The sequence below is a fragment of the Leucopleurus acutus genome (assembly GCF_964270905.1).
Source record: "Leucopleurus acutus genome assembly, chromosome: 10".
NCBI lineage: Eukaryota > Metazoa > Chordata > Mammalia > Artiodactyla > Delphinidae > Leucopleurus > Leucopleurus acutus.
Genome location: NC_139153.1, coordinates 99,822,304 through 99,840,888, shown reverse-complemented (window position 1 = coordinate 99,840,888; position 18,585 = coordinate 99,822,304). Strand labels below are relative to the sequence as shown.

Sequence of the window (18,585 nt, the reverse complement as noted above, 5' to 3'; positions counted from 1 at the left end):
CCAAGAGGCAGTGGGATATGGGAGTGTTTAAATCAGCAGAATGAGCTAAACTCTACAGGAATGGATATTTGAGATCACAGGTGAACTACAGATGTAGATTAGATAGCTGTGTAAGAATAGAAAAACCTAACTGACCCTGGACCATTTATTAAAAATACTATCTTTTTTCCGTGCACATTAGTGGCATTTTTGTCATGTATCAGGTGACCACGTGTTTGGGTCTGTTTCTGAGATCTTTGTTCTGTCCTATTGATTGATTTTTCTCGTATCAATAAAAACTCTGATTCTTTTAGTTTTGTAGGAAGTCTTAATATCTGGTGTGTAAGTTCTCCAAATTTGTTCTTTAAGATTTTCTTGGTTATCGATGGCCCTTTGCATTCTCATATATGTTGTAAACTCAGCATTTCAATTTCCACAAAAGAAACTTGCTGGGCTTCTGTTTGGAATTTCATTAAATTTAGAGCTTGATTTGGGAAGAATTGACTCTCCCTAATTTTGAGTGTTCCAGTCCACGTTTATTTAGGCTTTCTCTAATTACTCTCAATAACATTTTACAGTTTAGGGGGTCTTGAATGTTTTTGTTTAGGCTTTCTCTAATTACTCTCAATAACATTTTACAGTTTAGGGGGTCTTGAATGTTTTTATTAGAATTATTCCAGGAATTGAAGTTTTTATCCAATTGTAAATGATGTTATTAGCTTTTAAAAATTTCAGTGTCTAATTCTTTTTTGCCCACATGTAGAAATGCAATTGATTTTTTTTTTTTTTCGGTACGTGGGCCTCTCACCGTTGTGGCCTCTCCCGTTGCAGAGCAGAGGCTCCGGACGCGCAGGCTCAGCGGCCATGGCTCACGGGCCCAGCCGCTCCGTGGCATGTGGGATCCTCCCGGACCGGGGCACGAACCCGCGTCCCCTGCATTGGCAGGCGGACTCTCAACCACTGCGCCACCAGGGAAGCCCTGATTTTTATATATTGATCTTATATCCAGCAACCTTGCAAATTTACATATTAATTCTAATTATTTTTCTCTGCAGAATTTTAGAATTTCCATGAATATAATCATGTCATCTATAAATATTTTATTTTTTCCTCTGTAATTCTTACATTTTTCCTTCTCTTTTTCTTGTTTTATTGTGCTCACTAGATATCCAGTGCACTGTTGAATTCCATTCAGATTTCTGTTAGATTTCTAATCTCAGATTGGAAATCTCTGTCAGATTTCTAATCTAAGGGGGGGGGGGAAATGTTTAATATTGCACCATTAAGGGTAATGTTTGCTATAAATGTTTTTGTAGATACTCTTTATTTTATTAAAGCAATTCTCCTCTATTCTTAGTTTGCTATGGGTTTTTAAAAATTAGAAATCGATGTGGATTTTATCCTTTTTCTGAATTTTTGGGGATGATTATAGTTGGTCCTTCATATCCATGGGTTCTGCATCTGTGGCGTCAAGCAACCATGGATCAAAATATTTGAAAAGAAATTCCAGAAAGTTCCAAAGAGCAAAACTTGAATTTTCTGTGTGCTGGTAACTGTTTATTGATGCATAGCATTTACATAGTGTTGGGTATTATAAGTAATCTAGAGATGATTTAAACTATACAGGAGGCTATGGGTAAGTTACATGCAAATACTGTACATGATTTTGTATAAGGGACTTGAGCATATGGGGATTTTGGTATCCAGGTATTTTTTGGTATCCAGGTTTGGGTCCTGGAACCAGTCCCCCAGGGATATTGAGGGATGTCTATATATGATTTTTGTCCTTTATAGTGTTAATGTGATATACTGCATTAAATGATTTTCAAGTGTAAAGCCAACTTCACATCCCTGGAACAAACCCACTTGTGATTTATTATCCTTTTACTATAAGGCTAGATTCCAAGATCATGTCTGAAAACTTTATTGTCTGGATCACCTGTGGGTCTGTTTCTATTATCTATTTGTTCCCTTGGTTGTTCCTCATTTGGTTTCATTTCCTGGCATGCCTGATAATTTTTTAAAATTAAATTTTGGGCGTTATTTATGAAATCAATTCTAGATACTGGTATCTCCTTCCAGACTGGGTTTCATTTTCTTCTGGAAGGCAGAAAAACTACAGACAGGTAGATCACCTTGTTCTCTTGTCTTAACTGAGGCTGGGTTTCCAGGTGTGTTAAGGCTTCTCCATTTCTGGTTTTCCTTTTCTCCTACAGTTTAGCTCTTCAGGGGTCTCAGCTGAAGGTCTAGGTTGTTTACCAGAAGTTCCCTTCCTTGGTGGCCTCTGAACTCTAATTTTTTAACTCCCCAGTATTGAGAGACTGCCAAAAACTCTGCTTTGCTTTTTATCCTCTAAGCAGTTTCTTTCTGCTTGTTTTCTCAGCTTCCTCCTGCATGCAAACACAGTCTAATATTTGGCAAGCATCTCAGATGGAACTATTGGAGTTCATGGACACCAGGACTTGAAGGGCCAAGGTCCTGGAGGAAGTGAACCCAAACTTCTATGAGATCACTTTTATGAGCTCACTTCTCTACAGCCTCTTTCCTCTGGGACCTTAGCCCTTCAAGTCATAACTTCCTGAAGCTCCAATTTGCGTCCCCAGCCAGCGAGATTGCTCCAAGCTCCTGGCTGCTTCTCCTTTCTGTTTGACATCCTTGCGTCATGCTAGGAATTAACAAATACCCTGAGATGAAAAAGCAACAGCAAATACAGGGTTCACCTCAATGCATTTCTCTTCCCTCTGAGCTCTCGACTCCTCAACCATTGCCTTTCTCGGTTGCTCTAAGATGGCTTCCAAGAGGTTTGTGTTTTTAGTCTTAGCAGGAGTGTTCGTTGGATACATCGTAGCCAGAAGCATCCGTCTCTGAAGCATCATATTTTTATTACTTTTATTTGGAAATCTTTATAATGAATCCCCACAAATGTTGACGTTTGAGTCATTAACCAAACAGTATAGTTCTGGAAACCAGACCTGAACGCGGTAGTGGAGCCAGGATCTAGGCGAGTTGTTTTCTTAGAAAAGCGTTTCTCATAGACTGATTCTCCTAAACTGATTGCTGTATGAGTTCTGTCGGATGTTCGGTGCTGCCTCCCAAAGTGAAGTAATGTGAACTCTTATCTCCACCGACATGAAAGTGAGATACCTGGGACCGTTTTCTTTTATGAAGAGAAGGGCAAACTTGAGAAAGCCAGGAATAGGAGAACCCTATTGTCGTTTGGGTGGAGGAAAATCAAAGCCTTTTTATCGCTGTGCCCAGCCACACCTGTTTCTCTTTCTGTATCTGGCTTTCACAGGTCCCATCCCCAGGGACGCCTGCAATCTTACTGCTGGCTCGATAATCTCTGACGCACTCAGCGTGGGCCCCGGGCAAGCACTGAACTTTTCAGTATTTGTTCCTTTGCCCCTGAAAGGGGGATAATGTAACTGACCCACAACGGCTGTTATGTAACCCGTTAGTTTCATCTTCTTAGTCAAGAACATATTCCTTAGACTTAGAATCATCTCCCTGAAGTTAAAAGAAAAAAAAGCTTCAAGAAGCTACCAAATTTTCTTCCTCTGCCTGTCTGCGTTCTGTTCTTTGCAAGGGCACAGGGGGGCTGCGAAGGTTAGAGGGGAGTTAACATTATCACACAGAATTGGATACACTCAGAATAGTGCTAAGTTTGGGGAGAGGGGGATGTCAGGGCATGGGGAGCCGGAGGAACTATTGTTTGGAACTGTTTATCCACTTGGTAAATGTGGCAGAGAAAAGAAAATAGGTCTGAGCTTCCCTGGTGGCGCAGTGGTTAAGAATCCACCTGCCAATGCAGGGGACATGGGTTTGAGCCCTGGTCCGGGAAGATCCCACATGCCTCGGAGCAACTAAGCCCGTGCACCACAACTACTGAGCCTGCGCTCTAGAGCCCGCGAGCCACAACTACCGAGCCCACGCGCCACAACTACTGAAGCCTGTGCTCCTAGAGCCCGTGCTCCGCAGCAAGAGAAGCCACCGCAACGAGGAGCCCGCACACTGCAACGAAGAGTAGCCCCCGCTCGCCGCAACTAGAGAGAGCCCGCGCACAGCAGCGAAGACACAACGCAGCCAAAAATAAAATAAATAAATTATTTATAAAATAAATAAATTTATTTAAAAAAAAAGAACATAGATCTTTGTTTCTAGAACTATGCCTTCTGGATTATTCATTGCCAGAAGCAGAGGTTGCTTTGGTTGCCAGCATCTCCCGCGGGACGTCCAGCTTTGTGGGAGTTGGGCCATGGTTGTGGTCAAGATTTTGTTTTGCTATTTCTTTTAAAATCACAAATTAACAGTATTTTTACCGTTTTAATTCCCCATAGTGGGCAAGGACGTGGATGTGGGGTTGGTGATAAGAACTAAAACATGTAAGATGTGCCCATGACATGTTTAAAAGGTGGCAGACCCTTCATTCAATCTGTGTTCGATCGCTAGGGCGTGCTGGAGTATTTGCCCCGGTGTCTGGGGGCCAAAGAGGACAGGTTAGGTGGCCATGAACTTGTACGAAGTAATCTTCCACCTTCCCCCTCTCTCCCTGTCTCAGACACATAGAAGCAAAGCTTCTAATAATACTGCTGCTTTGGACTTGATCTAAGCTGTGCTTCTGTTTATTAGTCTAACTCTAACTCCCTGAGGGTAAGGCCAGCCCCTGAGACAATCAAACACTTGTGGAGCCTCCATGACTTTGCATGATTTTAAGGAGAGGAGCAAGATATTTTGAGAGCAGACAGCTTTGAACCTTAAGTCTAAAAGGCAGGGCAAGGTCATTCTCCTCGTACTCGAGAGGGAGAGTGCTGGAGGACAGCGCCTCTGAGTGTGGTCCCCAGACCAGCGGCACCAGCATCACCCGGGAATCTGTTTTTTGTTTTTGTTTTTGCGGTACGCGGGCCTCTCACTGCTGCGGCCTCTCCCGTTGAGGAGCACAGGCTCCAGACGCGCGGGCTCAGCGGCCACGGCTCACGGGCCCAGCCGCTTTGCGGCACGTGGGATCTTCCCGGACCGGGGCACGAACCCGCGTCCCCTGCATCGGCAGGCGGACTCTCAACCACCGCGCCACCAGGGAAGCCCTGTTTATCTATTTTATATACAGTTGTATGTATCTGTTAATTCCCAATTTACCCCTCCCCCCTTTCCCCTTTAGTAACCATGATTGTTCTCTATATCTGTGAGTCTCTTATTTGTGAGTAAGTTCATTTGTATGATTTTTTAGGATTCAACAAATAAGTGATCTCGTGATATTTGCCCGCCTATACTTTGCTTGACTCTGCTTTTGAAGCCTGAGCTCCGGTTTCAAGCTGTAGTTACCCCACTTAACACCTGTGTGGCCTTCACACCCTTACCCTCTCCAGGCTGCACGCCCTCAGCTCTAGAAGAGACACGTGATAGGACCTGCCTTCCCCGGGCTTCCCTTGGAGCGGCGGGAGCTCTTCTCGAGGCCCCGCTTGGTGAAAGCACACGGGAAATATTTGCTGTTCCTCCAGCCATTGAGCCCAGCTATTTCAAGCCCATGTTCTCCATCACTTCCCTTCTAAGCGACCTGAGCATCCTAGGTTTAAGTGGCTGAATTTGATTCGCCCTCAGTGCCCTGAGCCCCGGAGCTCTTCCTGTCTCCAGGCGCAGCTGTGACCCTGTGTCTGTGGATCCACGGGTCTCCTAAGCTGCGAGGACCGGCACTGTCCTCGCTGGACAGTCAGCGAGGTGTGGCCCAGAAGCACCACCAATTCCTGGGGACCCCAGTGGGACTCCGGAGCAGAGTCAGGGTAGAAACTCGGGCTCCCGTGTCCACCAAACCCCACGCACCGTGTGGACTTCATTTCTTCCCCATCATGGTTATGCGTGCTTCCCCTCCCTCTGTAAGTCACGCCTTTCTCCTCTTTTCCTTTTTCTCTTCTTCAGTCTCCCTTTTGTGGATGACGGCCTCTGTCCCATCGCCCCACTTTCTCTGCTAACAGACTCCCCCGTTCCTTCATCATTAATTCTTTTTAACTATAAAAGCTCATTCTAGCTCTTTCTACCAACTATGCCACGCCCATATCTTGGGCTGTATTTCTCTGCATCCTTGTTACAAGTCCTGAAAACATGCGCATGGAAGCTCTTAGTGACCAGTGGCCCTCGGCTCTAACCCCACACGGACCCTCTTCAGCTCAGGGGCAGCCTCACACCCTGACATTCTCACCACGTCTTCATTCTAGAAGCCGCCCCTCTGACAAGAACATGTCTTGTGCATCCTTTGGGACTAGGGTGACTTTTCCCACATTGCCGTTCGTAGTGTCTGTGTTATTTCTGGATGAAGGTCTTCTCCAACCTTTCAGAACAGCACTGATGTCTTTTTACATCTTCACTTCAAAGCTTTGGACCCGCCACCCCCTCTTGCTGCTTTCCACGAACACCCCCCATCTGCCTGCCCACAGCCACCTCAGTGATGGGGGGGGTAATTTCTCAGCAGGGTGTGTGACACATTGGGGGAGGGGGGTGCTTTATAGATGGCAGGCGGTGATGTGACCCCTGCAGACTCTGTCCACCAGCTGAATAAACGATGCGTAGGCACACCTACTGCTTGGAACTTGGAAAAGACGACAATAGCCTTGCCTTCTAACTCTGAGCCGTGTAAACAGGAAAAATTGCTTCCCCTCTGAGAAGTCTAACATTTTTAACTCAGATGTTGCACTGGCCTCCCAAACGTTTGATGGACTAGAGATACATTGTATTCATTTGTCACAGGTTGTCTTTCATAATAATCTCAAAAGGCAGGAAGTCATTGTGGAAAACTCTGAATCCACTTACTTTCTTTTCACCAGATTGTTCTTTCAATTACTGGTCATGTGTCCATAAACTCACACCTGAGTCTCAGTTTCCCCAGCTGTAAAATGGGGGTAATGATATTCTACCTAGTTTTCAGGATGGTTGAAGGAAAGTAGATGCAAGCGCTTTATGACCGATTTAAATGTACACTGTGAGGACCTCCCTGGTGGCGCAGTGGTTAAGAATCTGCCTGCCAGTGCAGGGGACATGGGTTCGAGCCCTGGTCTGGGAAGATCCCACATGCTGCAGAGCAACTAAGCCCGTGAGCCACAACTACTGAGCCTGTGTGCCACAACTACTGAAGTCCGTACGCCTAGAGCCTGTGCTGTGCAACAAGAGAAGCCACCACAATGAGAAGCCCGCGCACCTGAACGAAGAGTAGCCCCCGCTCGCCACAACTAGAGAAAGCCCACGCGTAGCAACGAAGATCCAATGCAGCCAAAACTAAATACATAAATAAATTTATAAAATAAATAAATGTACACTGTTAGTATTGTGATGGTCATCTTAAATTTAGTATTGAATTCTAGTAATTGTTCTGTAAGCTCTTGCAGCAAAATATTTCCAGCACCCGGGGATTTGACTCTTTCCATGGCTAAAACCTCCCCCTTCCCTGTCATGGGAATTCCAGGCCATTTCGTGCCGGTGTCTCTGGGACGCCAACTCAGACTGTGTCCTCGCGACACACCAAGGTGACCGTCCTACACGCTGCCTTGTCGTGGCATGTGGGTCCCTCACCCCATCTTCCCACACTAGAGTTATGTCAGCTGGAAACTGTTAAAAAAAAAAAAAAGTAAAAGTAGTCCGTGTGGAGCCCAGTGGAAGGAACGGGCTCGGCGAGTTTGCCTCAAAGGGCCCCAGCATGGCTCACAGCGGGGCTGGGACAGACTTGAAACTCACCGCCCACATGGGGAAGGACGCGGCTCTCACCGTAGGCCATGCGAAGGCCTTAATTAACAGAAAAGACTTGATGATTACTCAGAAATAGGATGTGAATCCTGGCTTCTCCTTTCACAGGAACTAACGTGAGGATTGTCGGGTTCTGAGCTTTTAAAAAAATTAACAAAGTACAACTTAGTAAATGCTCATCTTTATTGATCCTGATTTAATATTTTCTTACCCCTCTTCCTCACTGCCCCCTCCACTGCCTCTCTGTTTAGAGTTCATTAGCTGCAAAGCATGCAACAATAGGACTGTTTATTTATTTTGAATTTACCTTAATTCTAAAAAATAGGTGGCCTGAGCAGCTGTCGTGAGGCTTTTGGTGACACCGAGGGGCGCCCCTATGTCAGCTGCTGTCCGTGCGGCACCCCAGCAGGTTGTGTTGCGGGTGTGTCCTGTGTGATGTCACACCAGCCGGGGCCACGGCTGGTCGCCGTCCCTGACCCGACGGTGGCATCTGTCGTCTGACACCGGGCAGGACGGAGTGGGGATGAGCTGGGGGCCCTGCGCCCTTCATCCTGCCACCTTTTCCCTCTTTCAGAGACTCTGACCTGTTTCTGTTGGACACCCGCGCCGTGTGGGCCTCGGAAGAAGGCTGGCTGGAATTTGACATCACAGCCACCAGCAACCTGTGGGTCCTGACCCCGCAGCACAACATGGGGCTGCAGCTGAGTGTGGTCACGCGGGACGGTGAGTTGGCCAAGCTCGGGCCGAGGGTCGTCGGCCTTGGTCTCCTTCGCGGCAAGCGTGGCAGAGCCGTGGTTTCCGGGTGGGCCCCGGGCTCCAGGATGGCTTGGCTTCCTGTCCCCTCAGAGCCACTGTGGACCAGCAATGCCTGCACCCCCAAGCCTCCTGGCAAGGACTTGGAGACGGTGAGATGGTCCTGGGTCCGAGAGGACCCATGGAGGGCAGCGCCCAGGCGGAGGCCGGGGCGCGTCGAGAGAGAGAGGAAGGCGGGAGTGGGTCCGAGCGCCGACACCGCGTGGGTCAGTGGGCGCCCTTCCCGCACCTGCGCGTCCCCGCTGCGGCCCGCGGGCCCGGCACCTGCGGCCTGTGAAGCTGCCTCGCCGGTGGGAGGCACGTGATCGGGAAGAAGGATGCACAGGCCGGGGCGAGAACAGCACAACTGGGGGGCTGGGGGTCCCACCACCCTCCTGCTTTGATTTGCCTTCCAGGGCTCGACATCAGCCCCCGAGCCGCCGGCCTGGTGGGCAGGGACGGCCCCTACGACAAGCAGCCCTTCATGGTGGCCTTCTTCAAGGCCAGCGAGGTCCACGTGCGCAGCACCCGCTCGGCCGCCGGCCGGCGGCGACAACAGAGCCGCAACCGCTCCGCCCCGGCCCAGGATGTGTCGCGGGCCTCCAGCGCCTCAGGTGGGTTGGGCGACCCCGTCTTTGCAGGACCCTGTGGGCTCTGGGGCGTCCGTGAGGACACAGGACCCGCCAAGGCTTTCAGACGCTGTGCGGCTTCCACAGGTGCCTGGGCAGCCCCCGATAATCTAGACGGGTCCCTAGGCCATCAGAGGGGAACACTTGTTACCCTGAGGTTGTCTCAGGCTGCAGACAGCCTCGGAGTCTGTTTTGCCAGAAAAGCGTCCTTTTGTTTGGTCAGGTCTCTCCACCTCTTTTCATGCCCGTGCCGAGCCTTAGAGCGCCTAGCTTTTCTCCTAGTTGCGTTACGCTGGGGAAACCGTGACTTGCAAACGTGGTACATCCGTGTAAGGCGGGTTGGCGTTCGTCGGTGCTCTTGGCTGGAAGTGGTATGGCCAGTCAGCTCCAACAGCCCTCTCTGATGGATTTCGCTGGTGCATTTGATTGGCAAGTTCAGGGTTCTACCTTTAGACGTGGTTAGATCCGTGGGCTCGGATGATATTAGGAATCTCTGTTTTCCTAGCTTCCTCTGTTGGTGGCATTCTCAGAAAGCCTGTCTTGACGTGGTGCTCAGGAAGGCAACCTCAGCTTCAGAAAGAGAGCATCTCTTTCGTGGTAGCTTCAGACAGCCAGGTTGGGCCCAGGTGCTCACCCCTGGAGGGTAGGGGATGGAGTCAGCCCCCTCCTGAACAGGCAGGGTCAAAGGGCAGGAGAGAGGAAACAGCTCCCACTGCCCGAGTGTCAATTCAGAGGTCTTTCCGAAATGCTTCCTCCCACGCCTGCCTTTTGGGGAAGAGGCACTTCCGGAAGCCCACTCATCAGAACACGGTGGTGGGGGGGCGGGTAGCAGGCATTCCCTCCTGACACCCAGCTCACAGAGCTAGTCAGTATTGAATTCAAACCAAGGTGCATCTTACTCTAGAGTTGGTGCTTTCGAGTTCTGGGTTTCCTTTTCCTTTAAACAGCCCAGAAATCAAGCACGAAGTTGAAGATTTGCTGTAGGATTTGCAGTTGGAGGTCTTGCTTCCCTCATTACTACTCTGTGACTTTGGACAAACCTAGTCCACTTCGGCGTCAGTTCACCCAGCTGTTAAGTGGGGATGCTTGATCCTCGGTGGCTTTGCTGGAATTAAATGAGAAGCATTGCTCTGGCTCAAAGATGAGTTGCCTCCAAGCATGGGAAGGTCTCAGGGTGTACGTTAGGCTCCTCTGAAGGCATGTAAAATACTTCTGGAAGATGCGTTAATTCTTCCACGTGACTGTTTCACAGTGTCATCTTCCATGGCCGGCAAGAGTTCTTGGAACTTTCCGAAGCGCCCCGTTTTCCTTTGGGAAACAGTGTCTTCATTTTGGGTTCTGACTCAGCGTTACTGTTACCAGTAACCTGGATGTGGAACTTGTACCACCCGGTGTGATGTGACATTGTGCTGCTTCTCCTCCTGGTGTTTCTTGGAGGCTTCGCCCAGCATGGGTGTTCCTGTGTTTACCGCTAGAAACAGTCAGGGTTGGGGTTTAAAGAAGAAGAAGAAATGATTGCTTGCCTTTATTCGCTTGGCAGGAAGCCTGCTGAACAGTAATCATCGCAGTGCTGTCCTCGGGGCGCGGCGGTGCAGCCGGCCCGTGGCATCTGATGAACTGCGGTCAGTTTGGTACCAGGACCTCAGGCCTGAAGGCAGCTCTTGAGGTGTCGACTGCTTTTTGTTTTTTTGTTTTTTTTTTGCGGTACACGGGCCTCTCACTGTCGTGGCCTCTCCCGTTGCGGAGCACAGGCTCCGGACGCGCAGGCTCAGCGGCCATGGCTCACGGGCCCAGCCGCTCCGCGGCATGTGGGATCTTCCCGGGCCGGGGCACGAACCCGCGTTCCCTGCATCGGCAGGTGGACTCCCAACCACTGCGCCACCAGCGAAGCCCTCGATTGCTTTTTAAAATGAAAATCTCACTTGATTTACTCCACATCCCCTCCCCCACCAGTACACACATAAATGTCTTTTTTAATCGAGAAAACATGTCATCTCTGATTTGGGTTTTCGTGGCATCACTGAATTACTCTCTTCCAAATCCTTTCCGGCATTTTGTTTTCAGTTTGATGAGTTTAAATTAAATACGAATAGTAAAGGTGGTCTAATTTGTAAGAAGAGGCAAGTACATCTGCTTTTTCTTGGTCTTCCCACCCCCCAGCCCCGTACTTTCAAACATGCTTTGTTCCTTTCAGCAGCACTGAGGCTAAGAGTTCGTAACAAATGGGCCTGGCCTCACCTGCTTAAAGGCCCAGACCCCCAAGAAAGTGTTACTATGGAGGGTCCTCCTTCCCTCCCACTATCTTCAAAGACTCTCGCAAGCTGGTCCAAGAAGTGGCCCAGGTTAGGCTCACTGAAGTGCTTTATCGGTTTGGCCCTTTCCTCCTTCCTTATTCTCGCCATTAATGGGAATGGAGGTGCAGAGGGGATTGCTCTTGGAGAAGGTGTTTCCAGAAAGATGGCCTGCTCTCCAGGGGAACGGACCATCGGTTTGCGCTTTCTTTCCGGGCTACGGTGGGGCCAGATGTTGCTGGGTCTTCGTGAACCAGGTAGATGCTGCCGAGACAAAAAGCTGTGGTCTCGGGTGTGACTCCAGGCGGGACTTGCCCCTTGTAAATCTTTCGGGAGGTTGAAGGAAGAGATGGCTTGGCCTCTGCTGCCCCCCGTCTTCCACAGTGTGCTGCTCCCAGGGAATTCATACTTCTCCACTGAAACAAACACCAGCAGCCGCCCACCAGAGACCGTCCTGCCTCTGGGTAAAGAAGTTAGCATCATCCGTCCAGTTGCCTGTCATCAGGGTGAAACATGGCAGGGAAACACGTGGCTGTTTTTGGAACTGAGCTGCCGATGCCGGAGATGGCGGGAGCCGTCCCCAACGAGGGAGAGGCCAGGAGCCCGCCCGCCTCTTCCCCTGCCCACCAAAATCTGCTCTCACACCTGTCCTTGGCCTTCAAGCTGGACTTCCCAAACACATGCACCAAGCAGTGGGTTTGGACCGAAGTCTCCCTGGATGGGTTTGACCTGCCCTGGCTTCTCTGTCGCTGTCTGCTCTGAGTGGATGTTGGATGTTGGCCGTGTCGCACTTCTCCAGTGGGCTTGGATATCGTTTGGACCATATTGTTCATCGTTTGACACGTGTTTTACTAGTCCTGGTCCAAGCCGTGCTGTGCAGCCCACTGGGGATTCTAGTGTCTCTGGACATTCTTCTCGGCCTCCAGGCTACCAGCCAGCCCACTGCTCCTGTGGCGCCCCATCCACGGCTCCCCGAGCTCTCATTGGGTGGCCTCGTTCTACCTGCTGCCATTCATCCTCTTTCATAGTATCTTTCTCTCAGCGTCCATGATTTTGTCTCCTGGGGGACTGACACCACCTGACCGACCCATTACAAGGGTTGTGAACAAATGGCCTTGAGGGTGGTTCCATGTGGTGATTCTAGATTCTGTTCTAGCTCATTTTCCAAGATCTTTCCAAGACATCTTTGGGGTGTGGGGTAGTGAATGTGATTTCAGTTCAGCTTGTGAGTCTGAGGTTTTCTGCCGTGTCCACCAGCTGGCTGCCAACACCGTGACTGAGAATTGCTCTTTGTTTTGGCAGATGAATAGTTTTGAAAACTTTTCTGCCACTTTGAACAATTCATGTCAAATTGGATTCACTGACCTTTGGGCCTCGTTCACCCTTGACGTTCATGTTGCCATCCCTCAGCCCTGCCGACTGTCTCTGAACCAGCAGCTTCTCAAGACCCTCTCTCTGCTTTGGAATGAGCTCTTCATCGATTCAAATGCTACCTGTGAGCATCTCTTAAATTCTCCTCTCTTTCCAACCCACCCAAACATGTATCCTTTTCTTAAAATTTTATTTATTTATTTATTTGTTATTTTTGGCTGCGTTGGGTCTGTGTTGCTGCCCACGGGCCTTCTCTAGTTGCGGCGAGCAGGGGCTACTCTTTGTTGCGGTGCGCGGGCTTCTCATGGCCGTGGCTTCTCTTGTTGCGGAGCATAGGCTCTAGGCGAGCGGGCTCAGTAGTTGTGGCTTGCGGGCTGTAGTGCGCAGGCTCGGTAGTTGTGGCGCACGGGCTTAGTGGCTCCGTGGCATGTGGGATCTTCCCGGACCAGGGCTTGAACCCATATCCCCTGCATCTTAACCTCTGTGCCACCAGGTAAGTCCCCAAACATGTATCCTTAAGGGTCCTGGGAGAAAAGGTGGCTCTGGTACATGTAAATACACTGTTGACCTTCTCGTTGCTGGTTCATATCTTCTATCCCTTGAACTTTCCAGTTGGGACCATTCAGTATGCTTCCAGCATAGGAAAGGTAACCAGAACTCATCACTTGCAAAGCAGTGATGTGGGTACTTTATTATGACTATGACATGCTTTGCTGTAGATTTCAGGGAATTTCAGTGCACAGACTAGGGGGTCTCATTCTCCCAGAGCAATGTTTGCTTGGCCTTTTAGTTCCTGGCATGTGTCCCCTCTAGCTCAGCACTTGCTTCCATGGGTTGACATGCCAGAGATGAGAGGGTCATCCACCATGGACACCCAACGCTTGGGAAGAACGGACACGGGTCAGGGCTGTGACTTAGCCGTGTATAGTTCTTCACAGGCGTTGCGAATTTTAATGTGTCATTTTGATCTTAAATTCAAATTTTAGGGCCTGGAGCTTGGCTCCCAGATGTCTCGGTCAAGAGGTGGAGGCTCGTCCAGGGCTTTCTAAATGAAATCAGAACTTAGTTCTCCACAGCTGTGGAGGACAGTCAGGGCATGAGTGATTGGAAAGTTAGAATTGTTCCAAATTCCATATTTCTAATACTTGACTCTCGTCTGCCATTACGCCCCTTTAGGATCAAAGTTATCAAGGAGTGAAGCCAACTAGAACCTGACCTTCTACTCCATCCCTAGGTTCACCCCTAATGAATGTGCTAACGGGCCGGTAATGCTGAATAATAAAGAGGCTGCAAGATGCCCGAATAATTCACCAACCACTACCAACTCCCGAGAGGGCACTGGGGGCCAGGGTCCCTCTAGGAAGGGACAGAGGTGCGTGAAGCAGGGAGTCTCAGGGCTCAGTCTTTAAGGAGAGCCTCTGTTTTCAAGATACTTAGCTCCATATTCTTTTATAATCAAGACCAAGGCTGAGATCAAAGCCCCGCTCAGATTAAATGGAGCTGTGTAAGACCTTGAAATCCTGCAGCCACAAAAGAACAGGACTTCACTGTTGCCTTTCATGCTAACCGTCCGGTTGTAAACAAAATTGAGCCTCTGAAAAGCAAGCTGTCCCCCCACTCCTGCCCCCGCCCAGCACTTAACGAGATTATTGACACCAGAAATCAAAATCCCAGTGTGGTCCCGGGGTCCCACAGTGTCAGTGGCACAGGAGCTGGGCTTCCTCCAGCAGGTTCTCAAGGCCCCGTTGATTCTGTGGGGTACGTGGGAGCCGGAGATTCCTTTGGGATAAGCTGGGCGGATCAGGCCGGAGGCGGGGGAGGAGCGGCCAGCCCAGTGCAGACAGGGGTACCATTTTAACAGCTGCCCTTTGCCCTTGCCCTTGTCATTCTAGGAGGGAAGGGAAATGAGAGCAGCGAATTGTTCCTTCTAAAAAACAAGCTTCCTCTGGGAAGACTCTGCAGCCTGAGCTCAGAAGAGCCGGGCTGTGCGGACAGCGTGCTCTGTGCTCCTGCTGGCCTGGTGTTTTCCTGGCCGAGCCTGGGGCCTGCAGCTGGTGTGGCCTGGGGCAGGGGAGGCGGTCAGCCCCGGGCGGCCGTCTGCAGAAGCCTTCACGCTCCTCCCCTGCCCCCTGGTTTCTTAGGCCGCCCTGACTCTGTCTCTTTCCTGCTTCTTCCCCTCTCCAGTCTCCCCTTTGTTCCTCTCTCCTCCTCTCTTGGGGCTGGAAAGGACAGCAGGCCGGCTGCCTGGACCCCTGGGGCTTGGGCCGAGCTGGGGCCGCAGGGATTCAGGTGCAGCCGCCTCCCCGGTGGCTGCCCGGCCCCGCCTGTGGCGTGATGGGGCCCCTGCCCTTCTCATCCCGGCCCCGCTCTCCTGAGAATCTCTTCTGCCCAAGGGAAGCGAGGGCCAGATTGCGGAGATGGCGGGGGGTCGGCCAGGCCCTTCCCCACGCCCCCTCGGTTCCCGTCCGACAGAAGCAGCAACTGTCCCTGCCTGCGTCCCGACGCCCACTGGGGGTCCTACAGCCCAGTTCCGTCCTGATCCTGACGGCCTGGGGGGAGCACAGATGCTACCAGGTCAACGGCTTGGCCCCCTGCGGATGCCACCTGTGGTTCTGTCCCACTCAGTGAGATTCAGGGGTTCCCGCAACGCCCCCTCCCCGGTCTGCTGATTAACTGGAGCAACTCACAGGACGCAGGAAAGTGCCCCACTTGGGACTCCAGCTGGATTAGAAAGGACGCAGAGGAGGGGCAGCCGTCTCCCCAGAGGACCCGGCGGGCCGCTCTCCCCGCGCACGGACATGCTCACCCAACAACCCCAGGCTCCCCCGAGCCCCGTGTCCAGAGTTGTCACGTGGGCCTCACGACTTGAACTCTGTCTCCCGTCCTCCCCCCTTCCCTGGAGGTCAGGCTGGCCCACGTCCCAACCTCTGATCACGTGGTGGTCTTTCTGGTGAGCAGCCCATCCTGAGCTCTCCGGGGCCCCACTAGGAGCTGGATTATCACACAGGAAATTCCACGGTTTGGGTAGCTCTTCACGTGTCCTTAACTTCATTCCACCAGAACTGCTCTCTTCCTCTCTCTCCCCCTCTTTAACTGTCCCTTCTCTGAACTCCCGGTGGGGTTTCTCTCCAGCCCCTGCGCATGGCGTTCAGATTGTGTTTTGTACTGGCGTGAGCTCTGCACGTCTCACGGCACCCCGTCCGTTCCCTGAGTCGCTGGAGGCCAGAAGCCTTGCCTGACGGATCCTCGTGTTTCCCCGTGGCAACTCGCAGGGGGCGCGTCACACAGAAGCCGCTCCGTCTGGCCTAGATGAGTCAGGGCACCCTTGTCCTCCTGCCAGTGGTCGGTTAATGAAGCCAGGCTAGCAGGTCCTGACACACAGAGCAGGTGCGCGCACTTCAGCCCCGCGCCGTCCCCACTCCCGGCCTCCCGGGCAGGCCCGGCTCCAGGGCGCCCCCTTCAGGAGGCTCTCCCGGCCCCTGCGCAGCTTCAGGACAGTCCCGGTTTTAGAAAGCGAGCGGAACCTGCCTGGTGTGTCTCGCCTGTGAATACGATGTCCTCCAAGTCAGGGCCCCGGGGTGTTTGGGGCATCTTGGTCCAACAGGGGATCACGACAAACATCTGTTGCTTGAAAGGAGTCCATTCAGGTCAGTAATGACGTGTTGTGTGCCAGTGTGCCTGGCAGTGACCCCAGAGTGGACGAGACGGAGTAAGTCAAACACCCGAGCAGCTGGGAGGAGGCTGCAGAACTGCGGGCGCCCCAGCTGTGTCTAGCGGGGGCCTTGTGCACGGCTGGCCCGTGGTTAACTATCCGGGTAAGTTTGTAAGCGAAGAATGAATCAGTTAACTGTCGCATCTTCTGATCTCCAACAGATTACAACAGCAGTGAACTGAAAACAGCCTGCAGGAAGCATGAGCTCTACGTGAGCTTCCAGGACCTGGGCTGGCAGGTGAGTGCTCCGGACAGCAAGGGGGGCGAGGGCCCTCTCTCGGCAGTCTCTCCTCACCTTAGAGGCAGCAGCCATCCTCAGAGACCTTGAACTTGAGGGCTGAGAAGGTTCCTCCTGTGAAGGTCTTAGGAGCCCTTCCAGATGCCCAGGTCTTGGAGTGGGTGGCGAAAGGCCCGCCCGCTCGTGCGGGAAGCCCCCTGGCTCCTTTCCAGGCGCGCAGGCGCCCTGTCCCTCCACATCAGGAGCCCATTTCCCAGTGCTCTTCTCTCATTCTCTCAGGGTCCACAGGGCCTGTACTGCTTTGGGCATTTAAACAGGAGTTCACTGTGCTTTGAGAAGGGGCTGGAAGAGCATCTAACAGTTAACTTCTCCAAGGGCCACATGCCAGTTCGCCCAGACTAGAAGCGCGCCGATGCTCTGCCTCCCTCCCGAAGGCCACTGCTAGTTAATACGAGAAGACGCAAATTCTAGGCGTCCAGTGATGGAAGATCGTTCCCATGTGCGGTGGCATTGCGGAGACGGAGTACCCGGGCTCCTGGAGAGGCTCCTTTGGTCCAAGTTCATGGAGCCAGCCACCTGCAGGCCTCCAGGCCTAGGCGGGCCAGGAGCAGGTCAGGGCCTTGCGGGCCTGTGGAAGGAGCGAGGGCTCCGGAGTCTGACTGACCGGGTTCACAGCCTCGCTTTGCCCCTCGAGTGTGACCTCGACCTGCTGTGTCTGTCTCCTTAGCTGCCCCATGTGAGTGATAGCTTCTCGCAGGGTTCCTGAGGGCACAGGTGATACGAGGTGTGTGTGTACATCTCTCTCTCTGTTGCAGGACTGGATCATTGCACCCAAGGGTTACGCTGCCAACTACTGTGATGGAGAATGCTCCTTCCCTCTCAACGCGCACATGAACGCCACCAACCATGCCATCGTGCAGACCCTGGTGAGCGCTGGCATCTCCACGTGACTGGGGAGTAGGCCCGGGCCAGGTAGTGTTCCTAACGACACCTCCCCTCCTTCTGTGTTTGAAACAGGTTCACCTTATGAATCCCGAGTACGTCCCCAAACCGTGCTGTGCGCCAACGAAACTGAATGCCATCTCTGTGCTTTACTTTGATGACAACTCCAACGTCATCCTGAAAAAATACAGGAACATGGTCGTCAGAGCTTGTGGGTGCCACTGACTCAGGACGAGCTGCTGGGGACACATGCACTGCCTTGGACTCCTGCATCACGTCTGCCTTAAAAGGCACCCGGAAGCACCGAGAAAGCGGGATAAGACGCCGACACCATCTCGTGCTGCCTGCTGCCTTTCCGCCCTAACAGGCATCTTAAAGGACCTCGTCCGTAACCTGCTCACGCAGTAAATGTCGTGAGTAGTTGTCGGTCTCTAGGAAGCTGAGTTTGAGTGTCTGGAGCATGAAGTCCGGTGACTGAAGAAACCTAACTTTGAAGGTTCCCCTCTGCCCCCCCCCCAAACCCACCCAAATTATTTTGCTTTAGATCAAGCTCTTTGTGGTTTTAGTAAGTAAATAGGGAAGATAATCTTAAAGTAAAATTCTTCTTGGCTCAGATATCAGCGGGCTCAGTAGCTGCTCACAGGTAGATTTTGCAGATCATGGGAACGGGGGAAGAACGTCTCTGTTGAGCTCTCATCCCAGGGAGGTCGGTTTCTCACGTGGGATCAACGGCCCGGGAGGGAGCCGGGCAGCCCGCAAGTGCCTTTTGTCTCAGTCGTGCTGTTACACGTTTGTGCGGGCGTTTTGTCCATATGAAAACATATCATTTCCACCCCGCGCCCCCCGCCCCCCCCCCCCACCGCCACCAGCATTTGCTGTTTTCTTTGCTAGGACCAAAAACAGAGA

General features: G+C 51.7%; 1 protein-coding gene across 1 annotated transcript in view; it reads left to right on the top strand.

The window, feature by feature from the left end:
• The window catches only part of BMP6 (bone morphogenetic protein 6), a gene marked incomplete at its 5' end in the record, with an annotated part of 143,930 nt that extends 125,545 nt beyond the window's left edge, over positions 1-18,385 (top strand). Inside the window, 5 exons of the mRNA XM_082848352.1 lie at positions 8,279-8,427; positions 8,913-9,110; positions 16,661-16,737; positions 17,553-17,663; positions 17,755-18,385. Of these exons, the coding sequence (XP_082704478.1) occupies positions 8,279-8,427; positions 8,913-9,110; positions 16,661-16,737; positions 17,553-17,663; positions 17,755-17,904 (685 nt within the window). The 3' untranslated portion in view covers positions 17,905-18,385. The remainder of the gene's footprint in view (positions 1-8,278; positions 8,428-8,912; positions 9,111-16,660; positions 16,738-17,552; positions 17,664-17,754) is intronic.
• Between the last annotated feature and the right edge of the window lie 200 nt (positions 18,386-18,585).